This window comes from Mustela nivalis (genome assembly GCF_964662115.1).
Source record: "Mustela nivalis genome assembly, chromosome: 11".
NCBI lineage: Eukaryota > Metazoa > Chordata > Mammalia > Carnivora > Mustelidae > Mustela > Mustela nivalis.
Genome location: NC_139030.1, coordinates 70,822,692 through 70,843,075, shown reverse-complemented (window position 1 = coordinate 70,843,075; position 20,384 = coordinate 70,822,692). Strand labels below are relative to the sequence as shown.

The 20,384-nt window shown below is 51.2% G+C and overlaps 1 protein-coding gene across 10 annotated transcripts in view; it reads left to right on the top strand.

The window, feature by feature from the left end:
* Nucleotides 1-2,111: 2,111 nt before the first annotated feature.
* Nucleotides 2,112-20,384, top strand: part of LRRFIP1 (LRR binding FLII interacting protein 1) — a 136,419-nt gene continuing 118,146 nt past the window's right edge. For 3 of the 10 annotated variants that reach the window (XM_082691024.1, XM_082691006.1, XM_082691001.1), the window contains exon 1: nucleotides 2,112-2,290. In XM_082691024.1, the coding sequence (XP_082547150.1) occupies nucleotides 2,195-2,290 (96 nt within the window). In that variant the 5' untranslated portion in view covers nucleotides 2,112-2,194. The remainder of the gene's footprint in view (nucleotides 2,291-20,384) is intronic. The other 7 variants (XM_082691013.1, XM_082691011.1, XM_082691010.1 and 4 more) reach the window with 3 other exon arrangements.

Sequence of the window (20,384 nt, the reverse complement as noted above, 5' to 3'; positions counted from 1 at the left end):
CCCAAGTTCAGCTGCAGGTCCCATTATGATGAAACAGCAACATATCTAATCCCCACTGAGGACAGAAGGATGAGTGAGACGTGGTCTGTCCCTGCCCTTCTCGTGTCAACAAACTGCTACAGAAGAATTTAGGTGCTGGAATGAAGAGCAGCTGAAAGTTCTGATGAAGAACAGTGAGGGAAGGAGGGGCAGCCTTGGGAGCTGGGAAGGCTTCCTCTAGAAAGGAGATGTAGGAGGCTTTAATGGGGCCTGAGATGAGGAGTTCCAGGTATCTCAGGTAAGACCTGGGACAGCAGCAGCCATACCTGTGTCCTTTATAATAAAGCCCCAGGCTCCAGCACAGCAATTGCCAGGTAACAGGTGTGGGGATATGAATGAGTGAAATAATGGGAAAGAGAACCAGCCTCAGCAAAGATACATTCACCACAATGCATCATGGGCTAGGGGAGTGGTGAGCCACCTCCAGCAGGGCAGGGCGAGAGATGGTTTCCTCCAGCCGGGGTTATGTCAGCCAAGGGGTATGGGGTCCTAAGTGGTGTAATATGGCACAAGAGATTCAATCAAAAGACGTTTCCTCAGTGCCTACAATGTGTCAGGTGTGTGCAAGCTCTGGGAATACGGTGATGAACACGGTCACAGCCCTAACACCCGCCTAGTCCACCCACTGCACTGAAGTCCGCTCAGGTGTGCTGAGCACCTGAATCCGCTCCCCTCTCCTTCCTCCTGTGTCCTCCTCTCACCGGCTCTCCCCATCCATAAAACCTCATCAACTCTCCCTGCCACTGCAGGGTCGCTTTTCTGTTCCCTGTTCCATCCAGCTTCCAAGTTACTTCCTAAGAACCCAAACCAACCTAGTCACAGTCACTCCTTAGAAATACACCAAAACGTTCACCATACCTTTCTGTGGGGCTCAGGGGGGAGGGGGAGGAGGGATACAAGTGACTCCGGCATAGCCCCCTCTCTCCCATTCTTCCTCAGCCCCATTAGAGATCTCTCCACACCCCAAACATTGAAACAGACCAGTAACTTCCGGACAGTCTCCTTTCCTCTTTTCTAATTCAGTGCTGACAGCTAACAGTTACTTGCATCATTACCATGGCCAAGAAGGCAATGGCTTTATAAACCTTATCTGATTCTCCAATTTATTTTAAAATCTACTTTTAGAGTGTAAAAGGTAAAGCTTAGGTAAATTCATTCCTTTTTCCACAGCTGGAGACACAGAAGTGGTAAGTCACAAGTCACAGAGGACATCAAGTGAAGAAGGAAAATGCATACATCAACATGGTGGTTTTGAACGTGCTATGAAACTTAGAAGGCTGGCCAAGGTCACGGGCTGGCAGCTTCCAGTAGATCTGAATGGCCCTGGGACCTGACCTCAGAGCCTTTCTCTGACCCCATCCATCTGCAACTGCCTGACTCCAAGTCAGAGATGCTCATCCTAGACACATCCTTGCCTTCAATCCTCCCGGCAAACCCTTCTCTGCAACTCCATTCCCGCGAGCCTTTGAGCGCCCCAACAGAGGTCCCACCTCCACCATTGAGCCACTGCCCTGGAGCGGTGGTCCAGGATCACCCGCCGGGCCCACCCTCCAGTGCTGCCCCGGTCCCTAGGCCTCCCCAAGCCTCTGACCCCTCCGAGGTCCCTCGCCCCTCTACCCACCTGAGCCCCCAGCCCCGGTCACCTCTACGTCCTTGCATCATTGCGCCATCGACACCCGGCCATCCCAAACCTCCCACCATCTCCACGCTTGAGGTTCCGGCGCGTCCCTGGCCCAGTGTCACCTGGCGTTCCCCCGCCCCTGGCCCCAGGCGTCCCCTCAGGTCCCCGGTGCCATGTCCTCGTGCCTACTCCTCAGACGTCCCCGCGCCCCTGTCCACATCTCCTGGAGTCCCCCGCAGGGCTCTGGCGCCCCAGCAGGCGTGTCCCCCTTGCTCCAGCGTGTCGCTGCGCCCCCGGCCCCGCGCCTCCCGGTCCAAGGTGGTCCCGCACCCCGGCCCCGTGTTCCCTCCACCCTACGGCATGTCGCCGCGCCCCCGGCCCGCATCCCCCCCTCCAGCGTGTCCCCGCGTCCCCGGCCCGCGCCTGCTGACGCCATGACGCCGCGGCGGAGGGAGGGGCGGAGCGGGACCGGCCGGAGAGGGGCAAGAGCAGCGGGAGCGGCGAGCCCCGCGGCAGCAGCGGGCGGCGTGGCCGATGGACATGGGCACGCAGGGCTCGGGGCGCAAGCGGCTCCCCAACCGGGAGCGGCTGACGGCGGAGGACGACGCGCTGAACCAGATCGCGCGCGAGGTGGGCGGCGGGCGAGCCCGCGCGGCTGGGAGCGGGGGGCGGGGGCGCCGCAGGAGCGGCCGCGCATCGGTGGATCGCTCTGTCCGTCTGCGGCGGCGCGGGCAGGGGCGCGGGCAGGGGCGCGGGCCCAGAGGGATGTCGGTTCTCCGGCCCCTGCGGACAGGCTGGCGACTCTGACCCCTCCCCCACGCCCCTGCTCCCTTGGGCCACTGTGTCCCCCTCTCAGGGAGCGGGGCGGAGGTGGGCAACCCACGGGGTCAGGAGCCAGTGCCCAGCTTTGTCCTGCCGCTTGGTGGGGGTAGAGTAGGCCGCCCCCGGAGGCCCATGGCCAGTCCCCGGAGGCCACATGGCCCTGGCGAAATGGCCTGTTTCTTGTCTGCAACCATGGGTCCTCAGTTGTCACAGAGGTGCGGCTTGGGCATGAGCTTGGGGTCACTGTGAATCGTGTTTCTGGAGCGAGCCTGCAAACGGGTCCTGGCGCCTGAGGGGCTTTGATCCAAGTTTTCTGGGCAGTTTATCTGAAATGTTGGGGGCGAACTTTCAGCTGGCAATGAAAGGAGCACTGTGTGCGCGCTGGACAAGTGTCTTTCCCTCCAAGGATCCAACCTTGGCGTGAAACAGACTGGTGACATGGGAAGGTTTCTCCTGGGATTGGCTGCCGCAGCTCGCTGGGGGATGGCGGGGGGGGGGGGGTGTTCAAGGGGCCCCAGTGTCAAAGGATGCCTGACTTTTCCCGCAGACCCTTTTTGTACCTTTTCAGTGTCCTGTGTGTGTGTACTCACTATACAGGTGCAGTTCGCCAACCCCCCTCACTGCACTCCCTTCTAAGCGCCGCCACCTTCCTGCACTCCCTTCTAAGTGTTCTGATATGATGTGGAGCTTGTCTGCATACCACTCTGTGCTCACACGGAAAAACTTCAGGCCATGTAGGCTGTAGGCTCTGGTTTCATTAGTCAGTCTTTTGCCCCAAGGTACGCTCTATAACCATTTCTTAGGTGTTTTTAGTTGCAAATATTCGATTTTGCTTTTCGGACACAGGGCTGTCAATCAGTATTTGTTGAATATTGGAATGGATCAAGACTTTGGTTTTTCTCTGTGTGAAAAGGAAAAGGGCTTTCCAGGCAAACTCTTAGACATCCCTTAAAACCCACTGCAGGTTGTCCTCTGTGAGACCTTTCCCATCACCCAGGCCAGCATCTCCCTGCTTCCACCTGGCTCCTCTAGTTCTTACTTCCTACACCTGGTATGGAAGTCACCTCTTCGCAGCAGAATTTGCTCACTTAGCTTGCATATAATCCCAGGCCTGCTAGGATAGTCACTTAGGTATGTAATTGACCATAGGACCAAACAAGCATTCTCTGGGAGACCAGAGGTGACCAGTGGATGATCCCTGGGCCTTGTCTTTCTGTCGGTGCTTAGGGACAAAGGAACCAGAAGAGCAAGAGCTCCCAAAGTCTACCTCGTGTCTGCTGGCTTGGATTGGATGCAAAGGCTAGGGATGCTCCCTGGGTTGACATCCTTGATGTCCTGAGGATTGGGAAGCCATGGTCGTGCCCCAGCCAGGGAGATGGTGGCGGGCAGTGACAGATTCAGACTGTGGAGTCAGTCCTGTCCTGTGAACATGCACACACCTCACAGAGGAGCTATGCGATCCTGGGGAAATGAGTCATTCATCCCCCATGAGTGTCTGTTCTCTTGTCTCTAGAATGCGACAAAGAAATCCCCTCTTGGTGTTTTGACTAGCATCCATACAGTGAGTAAACGTGAGCCCCACCCACCTATCCTCCTGATAAAACTAAACCATGGATTGGCTTGTTGTAAGTGCTGAGTGGCGGGAATCTATAATGTCGGAGGGAGCAGGGGCAACATTTTATGTTTTATCACAAATTGAATTATATTTTCTCAACTGTAAAAATTAGAATCACGATTCAAATGGCAAGTGTCTGTTCACCTTTGAGTTCTTCAGTTCTTATAAAAATTAACAAATTCATCTGAAGTGTAGTATATTTTTATTTGCTCACTGATTCAGCAGATGCATTCCGGGCTCTCCAAACACCTGTCCTACGGAGACTGGGATTCAGGGATGGACCTGAAAAGGGTCCAACCATGAAGAGTTGGGTCAGAAAGGGGTTTGACCTATAAATCAATAACAGTCACAGAAAACAGGAAGAGATCTGATATTAAAAGTCCATAAATGTTGTGCCTGGAAAGTTTGGAAATGAGAAAATTCCAGTTTATTGAGGGGATTAGGAATGGCAATCAGAGGTGGCTTCCTAGAGGAAGTGGCATTTTGAGTTATTTTGAAGGGACAGGAACGCTGACCTTAACTGGCCTCCACAAAGGGAATATATTGGCTGGAGCATGGATTCCTGGTCAGCCCCACCAGTGGCTGCTTCTCTCCATAGCACCTTGCAGCAGGCTCTGCTGAGCTGCCCTCTTTGGGTAGCCTCACCTTCGGGCTGACATGCCTTTTGTTCCCACACTTCCCCCCCACCCCCCCAGGAGCCCACACCCAGTCTCTCTCTTGAGAACTGGACGTATCTTCCCTGACAGATCTCCCTGGCTCCCGGGCACCACCCCACCCTGCCCCCGCAAGCCAAACTATGAGCAGGACTGCTAACTGAGCCGCCCACACCAGCCCCTGGGTGACCGTGTGCAGGGCGGGGGGAGTCCTAGCCTGTGACCCATCAGGCCCATCCTGGAAATGGGGAAAGTTGGCTGCTGCTTCCAAAGCCCTTGGGGAGCTGAGGGGCCTGAATGAAAACTGGGGACTCTTTCAGAAGGTGGCAGGGGGTGGGTAGACAAAGGTCAGGCATCTGGGAAGGCACATCTAGAGAATAACCGGAACCTTCTGAACTGGGGTGACCTAGGTCCCACGGGCAGGGTCACCAGGCAGGAGGGAGACGGGGTGGGCAGGACTGGGAGGGGAGCTCAGCTACTTCTGCAGAGGGCTCGAAGCAGTGCTCTGACCTGTAGAGGCTGACACTTTCCTATTTCTGCGGTTCCATTGTGGTTTAACCTGAGGCTGGTTTAAGGTAAATGGACTTGTAACTTGAAAACAGTATAGATGCATTAGCACAAGTAGCTTGCTTCCGAGGTAGAATTCGGGCAGGACGTTGTCAGGAAAAATGTCCAGTAAGCACTTGGAGACACTCCTCACCGCTGAAGGCATGAGCAGTGTTTCTCACACCCTGGGGGAAGGTGTCTTGAAAGCACATATATTTTTCCCTCCTGCCATGTTTAACATTCGGCTCAGGATTTTTGGTAGCCTCCCAAGCTTCTCTTTCAGCTCTGAGGCAATTGCTGAGGTGAATTGCCTGAGACAATTCACAGTATTCCTCTCAAACAGAGAAGGACAACAAAATTTTTAAAAAATTTTTAAATTTAAAAATTTTTTAATTTTAAAAATAAAAAATAAATTTTTATGAATTTTTATTATAATTTTTTATTTAAAATTTTTATCATAAAAAATTTCATTTTTTTTAAATTAAAAATTAAAAAATAAAATAAAATAACACGCAAGCTGCCTTATTAATGAGCTTGCTGGGCCCTTTAATGGTGCTGGTGAGTGAGCACCCTGTGGCCACAGGGGCCTGGGCTGATTCCCTCCCCTATGACTGTCTCCACAGCCTCCTCTCCAAGAGCTACCCATTGCAACACCATCCCTGGGGTGCAGATGGTGCCCCCTAGGTCCCTCCTGTGGGAGGGTGCTGACTCCCTGGCCAACTGCTGGGAGCGCCAGCTGCTGGGGGTTCACAGCTGTCTTGTCAGGAGAAAAGTGCCCCTGGCCACCCAGAAGTCGCTGTGGGGGAGGGGTTCCCCACCCCCATCCCTGGGGCAGCCTGCAGCTGTTGCCTGAGGGGTGTGAGGTTATAAAATGTCCCCTCCCTTCACTTCAAGTTGGAATGACTCTGGTGCCAGATCTCCCTGTGGGATGGGGCTGAGGGCACCCTCTGGCGAAGGCCACCTCCTACCCCTGCCGGTCTCTTCACCCCTCTTCTGCTGGCTGTGCTCCCCAGATACAGACCCACACAAAAATACCTGCCTCAGGCTCTGCCTCTGGGGACCCCAACTTAGGAATGAACTTGCTGGGTAGCCTTGTACATACAGGACATTCTCATCCTAAAACCTCTGTCATGTTGCTACAGCCAAACTGTCCCCCTCATGCCTTTGTTCCGGGGGAGGCAACTTTTCTGAGGTGGGCCGGCAGCTACAGACATGGGGGCCATGGACTGGATGGTGTCATCCAGTGTTGTCAGTGGTTTGTGATCCAGGACACTGGTTGGAACAGAATCAGGAGCTCAGCTGTGAACAGTCCTGATGGTGTGCAGGCCCCTCCCCACAGCTATTTCTGTGTGAGCGCCAGCTGTCGCCCTCTCCCCCTTCTGGGTGACCCTCGTGACTCACTGGCCTCATGGTTAGGGCTGTGAGTTTTATGTGGGTGGCCTGCAGAAGTGGCACGATGGGTGGAAATCAGGGGACCTAGAGTCCAGTTGAGCCTGTCGCTCATGAGTCTTGTCAGGGTTCAGGGCTAGAAAGGGGGCAGGTGGGAATTGAGGTAGCCTCGGAGGCTTGCAGGGTGCCAGCCTCGCCGAGAAGCTTCCCCCATAATTACATGGAGTCCCACCAGCAGAGTTTAGAGTCTCTCTGTCTGACATAGAGAAGTGGGCTCACGGGAGCTGGTGATGCCTAAGATAACTAAGAAGGTGCCCGTTCAACATTCAGCTGCTTCCAGTTTCTGGATTCAGTTCTTGGCTCTATCTGAAGCCAAGCTACAGGTTGTGTCCTGCAGTCAAGCTGACTTGCTTCCCATCTCTGGCTCTGTTGTCCCCAGCTGACCTCTGGCCATCAGGTTTGATGGTTCATGGGAGAGTTGATATTCTTCTGTCCTTACGATGTCTATCCCCGTTTTTGGAGTTTGTTTGTTTTTTCATTCTCTTGACTTCTGAAATGTAATGTTTATTTAACCAAGGTAATGTGTGTTTTTACCCTTGTCCCACATTCTCAGGCCATTCTCCACACAGCAGCTGGGTGATCCTTGAAAATATGTCAGCTCATGTCGCCTCTCTAATTAAAACTCCCCAATGGCTTTTCGTATCACTGCATAAAGGCCAAGTTCTTAATGGCCTGACAAGACCCTGACCAATCTGGTGATTAGCTCCATGTTTAAAAATTATATGTGTGTGCAGTCTATTGATCATCTGAGTGTAGACACGGACCATTAGTTTCCTGGCTGGGGGAGGGGACCCCACTCAGGCCTTCCCACCACTTCTGTGTACCCCCATCCTCACACCACAATTATGTTGCAGTAGAACTACAGACAGGTAGAGAGTATGGTGCTAGTACAGTGAGATTCCCCGGTTCAAACCCCGGTTCTGCCATGTGCTCTGTGACCTCGGGCAGGTTGCTTCACCACTTTGTGCCTCACTTGTCCCGTAGGTAAAATGGGAACGTTTTGAGTGCACTTTCCATGGGCGTTTATGAGGGTATATGTGCTCTTTTGTGAAAAGCACCTCGTAAAGGTAGAGTGATGACGATGACATCATGTGTGGTTTGGCTGTGGAGCCAAGCCTCACGCTCTGACATTTCTGTCCCTGGACAGCTTTCTGACTTTTCCAGAGTTCATGACTTGTATTTTTTTCTTTTTTCCCAATTGCTCTCCTGTTGACATAGCTGTCACACCCAGTTCTTCAAAAACTTTTCAACAGGACCCCTCCCAGTACTATTTCCTGGGTGATTCAACAAACCAGACAGCCTACCATTTCTCCTTTGTCCCCTCCTGGATATGGACCCCGGGAAACATCTGTCCTCTAGACCCTCTCTAGACTTTGGCTATCCTTCCCTTTCCCTTTCCCTTTGCCAATCTGAGAGTTCCCCACTTTTCTATTGTTGTTGGATCCCTCCTTGCCTGATGCCATATTATCTTCCTCCTGAGATTACTCTCTCATTTTGCTGGAACACGTCCTACAGTAGCATCCTGAAAAAGAATGCCTTTTCCAAGTGTTTCCATGTCTGAACATGTCTTTATTCTACCCCCGTACTTGATTGATAGTTTGGCTGACTGTAGCGTAAAAATAATTTTCCAAAGAATGACAAAGATTTCTATGTATTCTTTGAAATGATTTCTAGCATGTGTCATTAACTGAAAGAAGCAATGTGCAGGAAAAAAAAAAACCCAAAAACAGTGTGCTGTCCCTTTTGTAAGAAAGGCAATGATTTGTCTGTATTTGCATGAGTAAACCCTGGGAGGCCAGCAGAATTGGTCAAGTGTCACTTTTAATGCTCTTTGGACAATTTTTTCAAGATTGATTTATTTATTTTGGAGAAAGAGAGAAAGAGTGAGGGAGGGGCAGCGGGAGAGAGAGAACTTCAAGCACACACCCTGCTGAGCATGGAGCTCTAGTTTGAGACACTGAGATCATGACCTGAGCAGAAATCAAGAGTAGGACGCAAAAGCCACCCAAGAGCCCTGATGCTCTTTGGATATTGAACCATGTGACTGAATTCCCTCTTCAATAAAATAAACTAATAGTGATCAAGAAAGTAAAATTTAAAGCTATTTTCTACCACAATTTTAAGACATCATTTTCCACTGTATTCCAGCCTTCAGGGTTGCTTTGAGAATTTTGATGCATTGTGTATCTCCAATATCTTGTATAATCTCTGCCTTTACTTTCGAGAAGCTTTTAGGACCTTCTCATGATCTCAGTGCTCTGAATGGGTTATTTTCCATTTATTGAGCATTCATGGGGGCCATTGGATCTGAAAACATGTATCCTAAAGTTCTGGGAAGTTCTCTGAATTTTCCCCTCCCCACCATTTCCTGTGCTCTCCTTTATAGCAGCTCCTTTGCTGGGAATAACTTTCTTTTCATTGCCTTTCCCTAACTTTCTTCTCTTGGTGATGCTTTGTAGGAGATCACTCACCTTTATCTTCCATGCTTTCTGCTAAACTTATCTGTTCTGTATTCAATTTCTAAAAGGTGGGGGTTTTGTCGGTTGTTATTCTTTGTTCCCTTTTAATGGCATCCTCTCTGATTCACAAATGTGGCACCTTTTCTTGTCATTCTGAGGATATTAATTTGTTGTTGTTGCTTTCTCCAAGACTTTTCTTTTGTCTGCTGTATTATTACCTGTTTCTTTTTGCCCTTTGTCTGTGATGGCCTCTATCTTTCATCTTGACGCCTCTCCCAGATGCATGGTGATCCTCAGCTGTCCATTCAGCTCTGAGAATGAGACACTAAAACACTATGAGAACCATTTGGTCAAAGACCAGGAGGGGAGGTGTCACAGGATGCGAGTCCGACAGCACCAGGGGCACGGTAGTGTGGCTAAAGTGCTAATCCACTCACTACCTCCTCAGGGCACAGGCACACAGCCTGGAATCTGAACCCGGGTCTCCCATTTACCAGGCCAATGCCCTAAACAGCATCAGTGTTGGAAGGGACTATTGCTTAATGCTAGCAAACCAAACCTCTCTAATTTGGTCCCTACAGGTAGAGTTCTGGTTTTGATTAAGGGGGTGGTGGGATTGAGAAGAATGTTGAAAATTAATCTGAGATTTATACCAGGACAGAATAATCTCTAATGTCCATACAGCCCAGAGAAGGGAACCAGTCACGATGATCTTCTTTCATTGAGAGTGGAATAAAATATCAAATTAGGTGAACAAACAAAGGGACTTATAAAAAAATAAAATTTTCATAGCTTCACACATCAAGGATAATTCACGTATTTGTTTGGAAAATTCTCTATGATCAGAGATATAAAGCAAACATAAAATACCTGGAGAGTTTAGGTAGGCAGAATGTGATATGGTCTTGGCAGTGGGTAAACCCTCGGATCAGCAAGTATGTAAAAGCCAGAGCCATTTGCTGGCGTGGTATACTGCGACACTTCCAGCCTTTCTTGGCTTGGGGGAAGAAATGCTCACGACAATATTTCAACCTAAAGGAACCAGGAGATCTAAGTTTTTTTGTTTTGCTTTTAAGCTCCATCTCATAAATTTGTCCATTCTTTCTTTACCATTACCCTTGATTTCTTTTATTTTCATTTTTCACCTTGTTTTATGAGATCCCTTAGGCATGGAGGCAGTTTTCCAGGTTGACAAGAGATGGGATTTGCATGTTGACCGAACAGCTAATGTGTCTCCCTCCCAGGTGCCCTAAGATACTGCTGTAAATGATCCCAGATATGTCTTAAAATCATCCAGAACAGTGCTGGTCAGGAGAACCTTCTGCACTGATGATGGTCCTCTCTCCCTGCTCTGTGTCTGGTGGCCACCAGCCGTGTGTGACTGCTCAGCACCTGCCCTGTGCCTAGTGCCCCTGAGAAATGCATCTTAAATTTTTTAAAAGATTTTATTCATTTACTTGAAAAAGAGTGAGCACAAGCAGGGGGCAGGGCAAGGGCGGGGGGTGAAGCAGATTCCCCGCTGAGCGCATAACTGGACACAGGGCTCAATCCCACAACCCCAAGACCATGCCCTGACTGAAATGAAGACCTGGACACTCAACCGACAGAGGCAGGCAGACACCCCTTACATCTCAAATTTTGTTTAATTTTAATGCATTTAAACTTAAATAGCCACTTATGGCTCGTGGCCACCAGATGTGCAGCACAGCTTTACATCAGTGATTTCTTCTTGGCTGAAATATGCTGTGACAAAGGTGTGGGCCATCATGGAGAGCAGGGCTGAGCATCACCCATGACCAGGCACAGAGGAAGGAGGACACAGGGATCCGGGGGGCAGGACTGGCTGACTATGGCCAGAACCCAGTCCAATCTGGGGACACATGCGGGTCCATAGGAGGAGCACGGTCAGCCTTTGGAAACCGGGAGACCATGGAAGGTATAGTGTCCAGGTGTCAGAGCCTCCTTTCCTTTGTGGAAGAAGAACTACATTCCCCAGGGGGGGTAGAGTAAGGAACAGGGCCAGGGACACGCAGAGCCAGTGGCCCAGTCCATGTGGGCACTAACTGAACCCTGGGGTCCCCTGCCTTCTGGGGGCTGGATCCAAATCCAGAGAGAGGACTGGACGGGATGTGCCCCAGGGTAGGACGGTGCCTGTGTGCAGGGGCGGCCAGGGCCTTGGGACCAGCAAGATGGACGCCAGGTGAGCACACGGAATGCATCCACCTCAGCTCCATGCGCACCTTCAGGGTCCCGTGGCTTCCTTGGCATCCAGAGGATGTGTAGAGCCCAGCATCAGGATGGGATGGGCCCTCTGTTTTCAACATGAAGGCAGGAGCTGCTAAGGCGTCGTATTTTGAGTGACATCCTATGGGGCCACGTGTCTCCTTTCTGCCCATTGAGGAAACCCGTTTCCCACTACCCCCAGTATGCTGCCGACAGGATGGATCATGTCAGGTGTGGTTCAGTTGGGACTTGAGTCCATGCTGGTGCAGCAGAGCTTTTAGCCCTCCTCCCCGAGGAAAGGGCCCCAGGCCGGGGCTCAGGTGCACTCCAGGGATAGTGTGGTGCTCGCAGGTGCTGAGAGCAGCCTCTGCCCTCAGTCAGGGGCACAGCCTCACACTGGCCATGGGCTCTGCCTCCTGCCTGCTGGCTTCATGCCAGGGAGACTGAGGATGGGGGCACACTGCCAGGAGCTGTCTGGACACAGAGCCAGGTGCCTCCATCTGAGTCTGCCATCCGCCACTCACCCCGATGGTGTCATGGCCATGGGTGCCCACAGCTGGGAGAAAGAGAGCAGCCAGGCGAAAGCCTTAGGACAGTGTGAGGCTAGGCTTAGAGTGACACTCTAAGGGCAGGGAGCAAACGGGCAGGGAGCCCAAACAGCCGCATTATCCAATGAGAGCCACAGACCTCACGAGTGTACCTGCCAGCATCACCCCCTCCTTCGAAATCCCAGGTGTGCTGCCAGAGGAGGAATAAGGGAAGCCCCCACTTCAGCCTTGGGGGGTGCTGGCTGCCCATCAGGACTCCAGAGTTCCCCCCCCCCCAGAGAGGCCCCCAGGTAAAAGGGGATGCGTGTGGGACATCAGAAAGTTCGGCAACAGGACATTTCCATAGGATTAAGATTGTCCCCATATTTCCTAAAAAGTATGTGCTTTTGCTGTTCACAGCTGAACTTCTTAAAATAGACCACTAGACTGATCCCTGCCTGGAGCCCGGACACTTGTTCCTGAGAAAGTGGTAGGCAGGCTACCTCTCCCTTCTCCCCCAGTGAAAATCAGCGCTGTCCGTGCCCTCTCCGTGCCCTCTCCGTGCTCTTGGCCCCAGGGCATGTGGGTCTCCCTTGGGCTGCAGGCATGAGACAGGAGTGACTTAATCATGACAATGTTCTGGGTCTGTCATCTTCCCCTCCGTGGCTTAGACCTCTGGCTTCCATTGTGATGTGCATCTGTGAAGGAAAACACGCTGGGTGCCTTCCTTCTCCTTAACTGAAAATTCAGCTCTAGGATTCCTTTTGGCTTGACAGATCTCTTTCGCTTGGATTTTTGGGGGGTTTTATGTGTGTGTGAACAATGTCATGGTTTTCATGTATTCTTTCTTTCCTAAACATCTTCCCAACATTCCCGAAATAGAACATGGTGGTTCCCACTTATGTGGAGTGGAGGACAGAATGAGAGCACGGCCTTGCAGTTTGGCAGACTGTCCCCGAGATCTCTGATTACTGGCTTATTAAAATGATGTCACATGAGAAAGTGTTAATGAGTGAGAGCATCACGTATGTTAATAACTAAAATCCAGGGGCACCTGGGTGGCTCAGTGGGCTAATGCCTCTGCCTTCAGCTCAGGTCCAGGGTCCTGGGATCGAGCCCCACATTGGGCTCTCTGCTCAGCGGGGAGCCTGCTCCCCCCCTCCGCCCTCTGCCTGCTTCTCTACCTACTTGTGATCTCTGTCTGTCAAATAAAAAATAAAATCTTAAAAAAAAAAAAATACCTACAATCCAGCGGAGTCAATGTGAAGACCTTACCAGCTTCATTCAGTGATCCATGAACGGGCAGAGTCCCATCTAGAAGTAAAGGGAGCCCCCTCGGACCTGCAGGAAATGGAAGTCTTGTCTGGGCCGGAGGGACAGGAAAAGGAATTTTCTGGCAAAGAGTGGATTGTTTGAGGCAAGACCTCCTCCTCCATGTGGGAGATGGCAGGGATCCGGTTGGCAGGGTACCTCCCTGGGGCTGACACTGTGACTCCAGACTGACCTGTGACGGTTACGCTCCTGGGAAAGGCTGAAACTGTGCTTAGGTAGGATTCTAAGTCTTGGTTTGCCGACGTGGTGCTTAGCACAAGTGACTCCATTTTGGGCCCATTGTCTCTTTTTTGACCCATGTAATAATACGCCATCAGTGATACAGAAATAATTGTTTATTCCATTTTGCAGTTTTTTAAAATTTTGAGCTATTGGATTTCACAGACACCAGCAGGTTTCCTTCCTTATGCCAGGGCCGTGTTTGTCAGGGATAGCTTCTCTCTTCAGCAGACCTAGAAGCGGCCAGCTCTGCTGCCCAGGACCTCTGGGACATGGGCCTTTGCTGGCTCAGAGCTTCAGCTCCTCCATTGTGGGACAAAGACAGGGCAGCTGGGGACCAGTGAGGCACGTTGGTGGCTGAGGTCTAGGCCTCCTCAGGGAGCACTCAGTCCTCCAATCCCCTCCTGGCTGGCTCTCCCTCCTCCTGGGAAGCCTCAGGCCTGTGCATCTCCCACACAGGACCTGGAATGCGCAGTATGTGTCCCCCAGTCCTCCTCCTCCTGTCACACTTATCCGTTGGCTGCTTCCTTTAGCAGCTCCTGTCTCCCATCCAGGGGGGCTCTCCCTGGGGGCTGCACTAGGGCCCATCACCGGGGGGACCCCCCAAGCCCAGCACATAGGAGCCACTTGGGAACCACCTGCTGGGTGAATACAGATCGAAGCAGGAAGGGGAATTCCTCCCCACCCACAGTGGGTGCTGACTGGTCTTCACACTGATGGGAAAACCTCTGGAGGTGGGATTTCTCTCCCAAGTAGCTGGAGCCACTTTTGTCAGAATTTCCACGTGGGTTACAAAGTGTGGCTTACACTCATGACTCTTGCTAAATCCTGAAGCCTCACCCGATGTCACAGTAGACCAGGAGACAGAACCATGCTGTCTTCATACTGATAGCCTTGTCGGAACTTGCCAGCCAGAGGCGGGTACCACCCACGGACCACGACTGTTCCGGATGTGCCGCCGAGGCCGGGACTGCGTTAGCTGATCTTGGGTTTCCCTTGGCCTGAGAGCTGCTTTCAGGAATGGACGGCAGTGGGGAAGCCCTAAAAGAAAAAGTGAAATAAATTTTCTTCCTGATTCCCATGAGAGGTATTTTTCTCATCCTTGAGAAAACATGGCCTAGAGGGTCAGGGCTGGACTCTGAGTTGGAAGACCTGGGTCTGCAGCCTGGGGTCACCGTTTGCTGGCTTTGCCACCTTGGACAGACCACGGGGACCCTCGGTGTTCCCACCTATAAAGGGCAGTGATGATTCAGAGTTGGGAGGACCAAGGGGATGAGCACACGATGCTTCGGGCAGGGACTCCTGCTGCTCTCCAGGGCAACCATGTCTCCTCACACACCCCCCGCTCTAAAATGAAGCAGGGGTTTGTTCTGGCCACAGACCATGTGTTTTCAGTGGCCCCCTGCCTGCCACCCATCCACATTTACAGAGATTCAGACTGACAGACAGAGACTTGGATCCTGCCCTTAGCACCAGGCTCTTCTCTGGATTCTAGGTTTGGATTTGAGGTTCTAGGCTCTCCCCAGACTCTAGACTCCAGGTTTTAGGTTCTAGGCTCTGGGCCCTGCTCCAGGCTCAGCTCTGGGTTCTAGGTTCTAGGCTCTGAGCTCTACTCCAGGCTCCATGTTCTAGGTTCTGGGCCCTGGAATCTACTCAAGGCTTGACTCCAGGTTCTAGGTTCTGGGCTCTGAGCTCTACTCCAGGCTTCTCTGCTCCAGCCTCCAGATTCTGAGATGCCTAGGGAAGTGGGTGGGGGTAGGGTGCCTGGAGACAAGCCCCACTCAGCACTGGCTTCTTTAACCATAAGGAGGGATAGCACCTGCTGTGTGTCTCATGGTGTTCGCATGAGGCCCAAAGGAGAAAATAGTTGAGATCATGCACGCAGAGCCTCAAGGGCTTTGCAAATGTAAAGTACTACTGTCAGAAAATTGTAAAGACTCTTAACACCTAGATGTTTCAGGCTGGCTTGTAGCTGCGTCTGAACTTGGAGCAGATGCTCACTGACCCCAGGAGCTCTGCATTTTTCTTAACGCAGAACACTTCTCTTTCAGGGTGCTGTTGCTTTGTTCTAAAAGTAGGGGAGGAAGCAAGTTTGAGCCTAGTGTGAGAGCCAGGGAAGGTGGGAGGTAGAGCTGGGGAGAGGAAGGGCAGGAGCCGCTGTCCGCAGACAGTCCTTCTCCAGGCTTCCAGACCCCTGAATCTTTCAGGTCCTTGTGGAGGCAAGGAGAAAAGAGACTAGGGTCACCATCACCACAATGACCACAGACCCCCGCATCCCCCGGCTCATCAGGGAGGGCTGGGGGGCAGCAAGGATCCAGCCTTCCCTGACACATCCTCATGCCTCAGTTTCCCTGGAGTCTGACCCTGTGTGCAGCCCCCATCGTGCCAGGAAAGCATAAGTATGACAAGAGTCTGTCTCGTGGAATATCAGCTTCTGTTCTGTGCATGTGCAGAGTCCTGTCCCTTACAAAAAGGCATTGCTGAATCAAGCCTTACCTCAAAAGCACAGGAAGACCCCACACTCTTCAGCCTTTTGCGGGGGGGGGGGGCATTGCGGTAAATGGCCTCTGTTTGGCTCTGTGCCTTCTCTTGCTAACCACTCATCCCTCATAGGGTGGAATCAGAGCAGCCTGTTAACTAAACGGTTCTGGTCACTCAGATAGGGACGTTCCCAATGGCCTCTCTGCGGTCAGTGGCTGTGGAGGTGCTTGACCACCTTTGAGAAAACAAAGCATGTTGGGCTGGGATTGAAGGTGGTAAATTGTACCTCGCATTTGTGGTCCTCAAAATGAGCGAGTGAGCAGAGAGACGGATGGATGGATGGACAGATAGACAGACAAACGGATGGATAGCCTTAGCCTGACTCCAGTCACATTTGCAAGTTGGGTTTCTTCTGAGACTAGAGCAAGATTGTCACCTGTGCACAAATGAGATTTAGCAGAAACTACAGTGAGCAGGATCTAGCCCAGCCAGGTGTCTAGTGTCTGAAGGGTGCATTTCGGTTCCACCTTCCCTGGGGCCAGCGTACTGAGCCTTCCCATCCCCCCTCCCATACCAGGACCTAGAAGGAGCAGCGAAGCAGGCAGGTTTCTACCCCCTCCCAATTATCCGACAGTGGCTCCTTCTTTCCAGCTCCTCGTTTTGTGACCTTTTCTCCCTTGTGCTTCTCCAGTGACCTTTTGTGTTATGTGTGCACTTGGAAAAGGTCTCCGAATGATCCTGGGGATGGGGCTTTGATTTCACTGGACGGTGTGTGGGCGATCGGGTTGCACCCACATTGCCAGCACGGTGACCTTGCATTCCCTAAAAAAGGCCTGTGCTGTGTCCAGGAAAGCTCTCCTGAGGTTGATAGCCCACTACCAGGGGCTGAAGAAACATGGGCCTTGTTTGCAGAACATTCTATCATGTGGCTTCCCTTTTGGGGTACAGGGTTAGTCCTGGAGGAAGTAAGGTGTACTGATGTACTTTGCCAGGTGCAGTAAATAGCTTTGTTTGCCTAACTTTAACCACATAAGCGCTGTAGTTCTAGAAAGCCCTGTGCACACCAAGAGTCACTGAGACATCTGGAGGGGAGTGGTGCCGGCCTGTGCATTAGGGATGGTCGAGAGCATGCAGGCGGATGTTACAATGAAGAAATGCACACGTTTCTGTGAAATGTTCTCAATTTGGATTTGCCATAATTAGACTGAGCTTATGGATCTGGGGGCAGAACTTCATGGAAGAGAAGTACCCTCTTGCTCATGTCACAGCAGGCAGTTCTTGATGTCATCATCAACGACGTTGACCTGGACCACTGGGCTAAGGAGGGGTCAGCCAGGTTCCTCCACTGTAGAGATCGTATTCTTATCCCCTTCCCCCAGCTCTGTTCCCTAGATGTGAGTCCCTACATGCAGCCCCCACTCAGAGAGGGACTTCAGCTCCCTGTCCTGAAGGAGTGTGTAATCAGAGGTTGAAATGTTCCCTGTAATTAGTAAATTTGGTAGTGATACTTTGAGGCTCTGCAAATGTCCTGTGCCACCCTGAAGTCCATCAGTGGATCGGTAATTCTCTGTGGCATGTAGATGTGAAAAGCAGGTTATTTGGTGTGAGGAGTGAACTGGAGAGCCAGGATGGGGAAGCCCTCAAGCGTGTGATGGTGCCTGACATGGTCTGATCTTGTCCCAGCCCCATGCCCTTGGCCTTTTCCCCTCACTGCTGGTACACTGGCGGCTCTCTGGGTCTCACGGGCATCTGTGCATGGGCTGCTCACTGCTGTGGACACAGACGTGCCAAACCCTTCTTACCTACATGGCCCCTTCTCCTGCTTCCCACTGGTGCTCTGACTTTCTCTTTGGTGCGGCCAGGAGGGGCCATGCTCCTTCCTAGTGCAAACCAGGTAGGCAGCATAGATAATGCTGTGAAGTTTTTGGTTTTGGAGGGATGCAGAGGAGCTAAATAGTGGGTCATTATACAAATGAAGGTCTTGCATGATGAGTAGAAAAAAAAAATGACTTCCTTATTCTACTGTTAGCATAACTGTTAACATAACAGAAAATGAGGGGGAAAGTCTGATGAGAAGAAGTGAAAATGCAGTATCTGTCTTTCGGAAAACATCTTTAATACGAGCACCTCCAAGATACTATGGTTTGGGTTCCAGACTGCGGCAGTAAAGCAGTATCACGTTAAAGCAAGTCAAATCACCTTTGCGGTTTCCCAGTGCACATAAAAGTTCCGTGGGCATTATACTCTAGTCTGTTAATGTAGTATTCATGCAATAGCATTAAGTCTTTTTGAACGTACACACCCTTGCTGAAGAATACTTCATTGCTAAAAAATGCTACCCATCACCTGAGCTCTCAGTGAGTTGTAGTCTTTTCGTTGGAAGAGGGTCGCACTGCGATGTCCATGGCCACTGACGGATCAGGGTGGTGGCTGCTGATGGCTGGGGCAGCTGTGGCAGGTTCCTAAAGTAAGACAATGATTTGTCCATTGACTGACCTCCTTTCTCAATTTCTCTGTCACACGTGATGCTGTTTGATAGCATTTCACCCTCAGGAGATCTTCCTGCCGCCGCTTTAGCACCTGAGTGGAAGTGATATCCTAAACCCTCTGGTGTCTCTTCAACGGTCTTCACAGCATCGTCACCAGGACTAGATTCTTACTCGGGAAACCTCTTTCTTTGCTCGGCCCCAGGAAGCGACACCTCCTCCCTCAGATCTGATCACAAGATTGCTGCGATTCGGTCCCATCTGCAGGATCCACTGGGAATTCCAGTTCTCCTGCTGTTTGCAGCCCCTCTGCAGTGATGTCCTCCACAGAAGACTTGAACCCTCCACGTCATCCACCAGGGCTGGAATCGTCCAGACTCGTATTAATGTTGCTATTTTGGGGGCACCTGGGTGGCTCAGTGGGTTAAAGTCTCTGCTTTCAGCTCAGGTCATGATTCCGGGGTCCTGGGATCGAGCTCTGCATCGGGCTCTCTGCTCAGCAGGGAGCCTGCTTCCTGCTCTCTCTCTACCTGCCTGCCTCTCTGCCTACTCGTGATCTCTGCCTGCCTATCTGCCTGACCTCTTCTCATGAATTACAACTGTTCTTAATGGTTTCTAGGATGGTGGATCCTTTTCAGGAGGTTTTCAGTTTACTTCACCCAGATCCATTGGAGGAATCACTTTGACAGCTGAGCCTTGTGAAATGTACTTCTTAAATAATAAGACTTGAAAGTCAAAAAGACTCCTTGATCCATGGGCTGCAGGAGGGATGTTTTGTCGGCAGGCATGAAAACAACACTCATCTTGTCCATCTCCATCAGAGCTCTTCCGTGACCCAGGACGGGGTCAGTGAGCAGTTGTATTTTGAAAGGAGTCTTTTTTTTGTGAGTGGTAGGTCTCAACAGTGGGCTTAAAATACTCAGCAAACCGTGTTGTACACAGATGTACTTTCATATTTATAGAGCACAGGCAGACAAGATTTCCCTCAACTGTGAAGGGCCCCAGGATTTTCAGAATTTTGGATGAGCACCGGCTTGAACTTAAAGTCAGCAGCCGCGTGAGCCCCTCGTGAGAGAGGCAGTCTGTCCCTTGAAGCTTTGAATCCAAGCACTGACCTCTCTCTAGCTGCCAAAGTCCTAGATAACTTCTTCTTCCACCATAAGGCTGCTCTGTCTATGGGGGAAATCTGTCGTTTAGTGTAGCTATGTTCACTCCTCATCTCACTAGGTCTGGACAACCTGCTGCTTCACCTTGCACTGGTATATTATGGAGACGACTGACTTCTTTCCTTAAACCTCCTGCATCAGATGCCTCTGCCAGCTTCTGGCTTCTCTCCTGCAGCTCTGCCTCCTCTCTCAGCCTTCACAGAATGGAAGAGAGTTGGGGCCTTGCTCTGGGTGGGGCTTCGGCTTGAAGAAGTGTGGATCTTCTATCCAGACCAGGAAAACTGTCTCCACATCAGCAATAAGGCTGTTTTGCTTTCTTCTCATCGTGTGTTCACTGGAGTGGCTCTTTTAATTTCCCCAAGAACTCATCTTTTGCATTCACAACCACTTAGTACAAAAGGCCTATCCTTTGACCTGTCTTAGTTTCGAAGTACCTTCCTCATTGTCATCATTTCTAGCTATTGATCGAAAGTGACAGACACGTGACTCTTCCTTTCACTTGCGCACTTAGAGGCCATTGTAGGGTTATTAACTGACCTAATTTCCATACTGTTGTGTCTCAGGGAACACGGAGGCCCCAGGAGAGGGAGAAAGATGGGAACGGCCGGTGGGTGGAACAGTCAGGACACACACAACATTGATTGGTTGTCTGTTGTCTTATATGGGCACCGTTTGTGGGGTCCCAAGACAATTACAGTAGTAACATCAAAGATCACTGATCACAGATCACCATAACGAATGTAATG